At 49.7% G+C, this 5,939-nt stretch overlaps 1 protein-coding gene across 1 annotated transcript in view; it reads left to right on the top strand.

Annotated features, from left to right (window-relative positions):
• PGPEP1L (pyroglutamyl-peptidase I like) overlaps window positions 1-5,939 on the top strand; it is a 16,819-nt gene that overhangs the window by 566 nt on the left and 10,314 nt on the right. The window contains 2 exon segments of the mRNA XM_007472216.1: window positions 3,564-3,686; window positions 4,708-4,934. Of these exon segments, the coding sequence (XP_007472278.1) occupies window positions 3,564-3,686; window positions 4,708-4,934 (350 nt within the window).

The following is a 5,939-nucleotide window of genomic DNA, read 5'->3' as shown; positions in this document are numbered from 1 at the left end:
GGGGGGGGGGGGAGGCAAACACAGCCCTTGGAACCGGAACCAGGACTCTTGTGATCACGTCCCATTCCTGGTCTAAGTCTCCTCTGAGAACGTGACCCTCCGGGACACGCCAAGCCCTAGCAGAGGACCGCATTGCAAGCACTCGGGGAGTTTTTCTTGAATGCTTGAGTGAAGAAATGCTTTCCTGTTTCCTGGTACTAGCCCCAGACTCTCATCTGATAAGGGAAGAATCCGATTTTGGAAAAACAGCAACCGCTTTGCAACACCAGTTGGTGCCACAGTCTCGGTGGATTTTTTAAAAAAATTCAGAGAGCAACTGGTGTCTTTTCTCCTTCTTTTGGTTCCCTTTGTGAAACTGCCACGTGTTCCTGGTGACCAGATCTCGGATGACATGGAGGCAAGAAGAAGTGGGAGAAAGGCAGAAGGCGGGACTCTGATTCCTGAGGACCTTTGTGTCTGGTGGGGTTCAGGCTATTTGCGGGATTATGGGCCTGGCATGGGCACTCAGCTCCCTGCAGAGCCTGGTGGTTCCTGTGGCTAGAACAGTACCCTGGATTCCACTTTGGTGATGGTTATACCAGGCTTTGTCCCTGCCCCCTTGAGCACAAAACACTCTGCAGTTCTAGCTGAGAAAGTGTGCCAGTCTGAAAAGCACAAACCCCTGGCTTTCTCTGGTCTGCACAGAATGGATACTCTCTTTGCTAAAACAACCAACCCTCCTTGGCAGAAAGGGTGGTGGCAGCCAGTGGCCTGCCGACTGCTTACGCAGAATGTTCTACTCACTGCTTCTGACAGGCCCAAGCTCATCAAATTCTAATAAATATCACTTTCAATAAATCCCTCTTAAATGACTTTCTCAAATTAACATGGATTGATTATAAGCATCGATCCCTCATATGAAGTCCCGATTGTGCCAGATGCTGTGCTGGGCACTTTTTGTGAATCATTTAACATTTGTGAAAATCCCTCCAGCTTTTAATTATGCCCATTTCACAGATGAGAAAACTGAGATGCACCAAGCATAAATAACATGCCCAAGTTTGCCCAGTGAAAGGTGGCAGAGCCAGATCTCAAACCTTTGTCTTTCTGACTCCAAAGCCCATGCCTTTCCCTGCAGCACTATAGTTGAGGTCTCGCTTTGCATGTGCCCCCTTCTGCCCTGTTCCCTCCTCATTCCAGGCTTAGGCTGCTGATGACCACCAGCTTGGCCTATTTTTTGTAAAATGCTATTGTCTGCCATGGGTCACAGTGTAGATGGCCCTGGACACCAAGTGTGTGTCTGTGAGACAGAGAGAGAGAGAGACAGAGAGAGACAGAGAGAGAGAGAGAGAGAGAGAGAGAGAGAGAGAGAGAGAGAGAGAGAGAGAGAGGGAGAACACATGCTTGAGGGAGCAGAGTGTCCACATAAGTCAGTGCCTGGAGACTCTTTCCATGATTGCAGGTTGGAAGGAGTTCCTCAATATCCCGAATCAGATTCTGACTTCAGTCCCAGGTTGGCTGTGTCACTTTCAAGAGTTATAATGAGTTGGATGGATGAACTGGCTTGTATCTGAAACTCAACCAGGCCTCATCTCATTACCAACTGGAAGCCCACCTGTATTAGTCAGGTTGGGCTGCTATAACAAAATACCATAGGCTGAGTGGCTTAAACAACACACATGTATTCCTCACAGTTCTGGAGGCTGGGAAGTCCAAGATCAAGGTGCCCGCAGATTTGGTTCCTGGTGAGAACTTTCTTTCTGGCTTGCAGATGACTGCCTTCTGGTTATGTCCTGCCTCACATTGCAGAGATAGAAAGGCTCTGGTCTCTCTTCCTCTTCTTATAAGGGCCCTAATCCCATCATGGGGGCCCCACCCTCATGACCTCATCTAAACCTAATTACCTCCCAAAGACTTCATCTCCAAACACCATCACATTGGGGGTTAGGGTTTCAACATATGAATTTGGAGAGGGGAAGGCATATTTTCAGTCCATAGCTCCCCCTCCCAACACCAGTACAGCTTACCACACATACTGGTAACCTCAGAATGGCTGCAGACTTCCCGTAGCCATCCAGGCAGCTTGGCCAAGGCTCTGGGAGGCCTGCAGCCAGTGGAGGTGCAGTTACCCTCCTGTCTGCCCCCTGTCCTCAGTGGCGGATGTCTATTGGCTCCAATTGTTCCTCCCCTTGCTCAAAGTACTCCAGGGGAATCGGCAGGCCCCAGGACTTCCAGCCCCACAGTGTGGGCGACAGTGGTCACCTCTTTCCAGGGGAGGCTGACTGCCCCTTAGCAGAGTCCCTAGAGCTGGTGACAGGGCAGATCTCCCAAGCTGCCAGCTCTCCCTGTAGGGACAGCTGGGAGGGCAAGAGGAAGAGGGAGACATTCTAGTTAGGGAGAGAAAATATGCCAGGAAGATACTGGAGAATAATTCCATGGTAATACTTGAACAAGTTCAAGTTTATACTGGTCCACAATCCCTTATCTGCAATTCTGACATCCAAAGATTTCTAAATATTAAAAGTTTTCCTTAATCTATTTGATGGCAAAACATGACCTGAGCTGATGTGAGGCAGTGTGTGACATCTGTATTTATTCCACCTAGAGTGCCTATTCCTATTTCCTGCACTGAAATGTCAAGGTGGCTGGTTGTGGAGTGCAGCCCTAGACCAGGAGTTCCACTAGAATCCAACAGTGGAGGGATTCTAATGTCAACCTCTAGTCAAGGCTGTTTGAGCATCAGATTAGAGGCTTGAAAGGAAACAGCTGATAAGCCGAAGCAGGGCCTTTCAGTCTCCTGGGCATCGTCTTTCAGATAAGTACAATACACAGAGGTGTCAAGTCCAATGTCAAATGCATTCCATTCCACACCTATAGCTCTATAAAGGCCACAGAGAACTACAGTTTGGCTTCCCTGCACTTTCTACTTTGGCAAGAGTAATGCCATCAACCTTCTGGAAAGCACCGCCTTATAGAGTGTAATGGGTGAAGTGTTCTTATAAAGCGGGTAATCTGGGCACAAAAACAAGCTTGCACAAACGGGAGGTGATGTGAAGACTGCAGTTATGCTGCCACAAGCCAAGGACTATTGGGGGCTACCAGAAGCTGGAAGAGGCAAGGTAGGATCCTTCTCCTACCAGGTACAGAAGGAGGATGACCCTGCTGACACCTTGATTTTGGACTTCTGTCCTGCAAGACTGTGAGATGATAAATTCCTGTTCTAAGCTCCCTGTGCCCCTGCAGCTCCCTCTGCCCGGCACACTCTTCTCCAGCTTCTTCATCTGGCTCACCCCCATCCGTCCCCTAGAACTCCCCTGCACCCCCTCTGTGAACTACGTCCTAACCTGCAGACTGGGTCAGGCATGCCTCTGGGGTACGTGCATCTTGACAGAAGCAGCATTGTGGGGCCTTGTGCGTAGGGCAGGAACCATGGCCCCCCTGTTGGCCCCTCGCCACTCCTTGAGGGCAGGGTCCAGGCCCACAGAAGGCCCTGAGAATGGACTGGATGACCCCGATGTTGGCTTTTCAGGAACTCCCCTTGGCCCTCCATAAAGCAAGGTGAGTCCACCTGTTTCTTTCTGCAGGAACTCTCCAAGCTGGGTCTGGGGCGTGACATGGAGGTGGAGCTGCGGATTTTTCAACTGCCAGTGGATTACAGAGAGGTGAAGCAGAGGGTCACCAGAATCTGGGAGGATCTTCAACCGCAAGTAAATGACAGCTGGGGAGGCAGTTGGGCTGGGGGACAGAGGGCTGATTATGTGGTGGAGACCCAGAACCTGTGAACCCCAGGACACTGTTTCTAGGGTTGATGGCTGAAGTGTACCCTGCCCCTTCATCCCACCAGTAAGGGCCCAGATGATTTCATAAGGGTCTATTTGTAAAAGTTTAAGATGAAAGACAGAGTAGATCTTGGAATAAGACTCTGGAGAGAGAGAAGGAGGAAAAGAAATGGAAGCTTTATTCCCAGCCCGGACCCAAAGGTAGGTAGTTTCCACCTAACAGAGAGGCCCTTGGGTTAGGTCCCAGCCAGGCCCTTGCAGGGCAGGTGGGTTGTGAGGTGGGCTGAGAGGTAAGGACCTCTTGGACCTAGGAGAGCAGTTTGAGGGCAGCCCCCACTGGGAGACGGGAGAGTGGCCCACCTAGGGAGGCCCATCTTCATTACTCCCAGCCTATCTTGCCACAACAGAGTTACTATATAGGAAGCTGGTACAAATATCCCCCAAATACGACGACCAGATAATATTAATAAAACACAGACCACCAAACCATTAAGACAACACCCCAAATATTTTGATAAAACAATCAGCTATTTTTTCAAAGAGGAAAAATAATCGGCTCAAAAAATTCTAACAATATTTTATTAGACTGTTACTAACTTCCTTTATTAAAGAGTTTCATAAAAGAGATGGAAGCCTCCACAGAAAGGCTAAGCTTCTCCTGGGACATGCTTAGATACCAGCCGGATCCCCCAGGGAAAAAGCGAATACACTACCCTGTAAGAATATTTTAAAATATAAAAGTATTTAAATTAGATGCCCCATGGGTTTCTATCCAGCTGTTTTTCATTCCAGCACATTCATCAGGGGAAGCAGGCAGGGGTTGGGGGTGATGCTGACACATTTGGGATACTGAGGTGTCTTGCACCCCGGAGCTCTCCCTCTGTGTGGTCTGGGGGGCAGAGCAGACCTCAGTTTCCCGAATCTCCTGCCGCCACGTGTGTTCACACAGCTCGTTGTGCATGTGGGCGTGGACCCCGCCGCCAAGGCCATCTTTCTGGAACAGTGCGGCAAGAACTGGGGCTACGGGGACGCCGACATCCGAGGCTTCCACCCTGAGCATGGCGTGTGCCTTCCAGATGGCCCAGAAGTGATCGCTTCGGGAGTCAGCATGAGGGCAGTCAGCAGGCGCGCGGTGGTCGAGGGCGTGGAGGTGGCCTTTTCCCGAGACGCAGGCAGGTGCGTTTTGTTCCTGGGCACGTAGGGGAGGAGGAAGGGCTGAAGTGGCCTCTGACCAGCCTTTCTCCTGGGATGTGCCATTCTGTGCCATCCAGCTGGGTGCTTGGCGGCGGGGAACAGCCCAGAGTCACCCTGCACACTGGCCCATTGCTCACTCACGCCCAGGGCTGGTTCCGAGGTCCCCTCCCACTCACCGGCCTGTTGGCTGGCAGAGGAGAAGGGGTGGGATGAAGATGTTGAGAGCCACTAACATTTTGTGGATGTTTTATTTTTATTTATTGCTGGCAAAGTTGTGAATTAACTTCTGGTTTAGCCCAGATGAAGATTAATTTACCTTTTCTTCTCCAGACTCTGACCCCCTAGGAGATAGTTACTCCTCCCTGCAAAGAATGAATGAACAAATTGTTAACCAAATTAAGTCCTATGAACCCTGCTCAGGTCCTAGCCTGGCCTCTGAGTGTTCTTTTTCCCTTTGGGTTCGAGCTTTATTCAGTGGCCAAAGAATGGTGAAGTGGGAACTAAGTTCACAGATCAACTTCTCACCTACCTGGTGAGAGAGATTTAATTTTAAAGATAGAGACAAAGGGAGGCAGAGTGAGGCTAATGATGGGGAGGCATATGCATTAGTCTGCCTGGGAAGGGGCAGGGCTTTTTTTTTTTTTTTTTTATCCTTTTTATGGTCCTTAATCGCTGGTCCTAGACACCAGTAGGTGTGTCTTATTAAGCATATTAAGCTAGTTTAGTAAAATCAACTGACCTGTTGGAGGTCAGGTTCCTGGCCATCTCGGTCCCAGCTAGTACCACCTGTTTTTGTTTGTTTGTAGCTTTCTTTTTTATCTCTGGATCCTTTAACTTACAGATTTACATTAAATCCTGCTAAAGGTGGGGGTTGGCAGGTTTTGAGCCAAAGACCTGGAGCAGCTCTGGCAATAAAATCCCCCTTTGCTTGTTATTGCTCCTCATTCTTGAGGGGCGTTGGAAGGGCAAAGATCTGGCTTCTGAACT

Source organism: Lipotes vexillifer, unplaced genomic scaffold, assembly GCF_000442215.2.
Source record: "Lipotes vexillifer unplaced genomic scaffold, Lipotes_vexillifer_v1.1 scaffold695, whole genome shotgun sequence".
Classification (NCBI taxonomy): Eukaryota; Metazoa; Chordata; class Mammalia; order Artiodactyla; family Lipotidae; genus Lipotes; species Lipotes vexillifer.
Note: the sequence above shows the minus strand (reverse complement) of the source record. Positions and strands in the feature narration are given on the sequence as shown.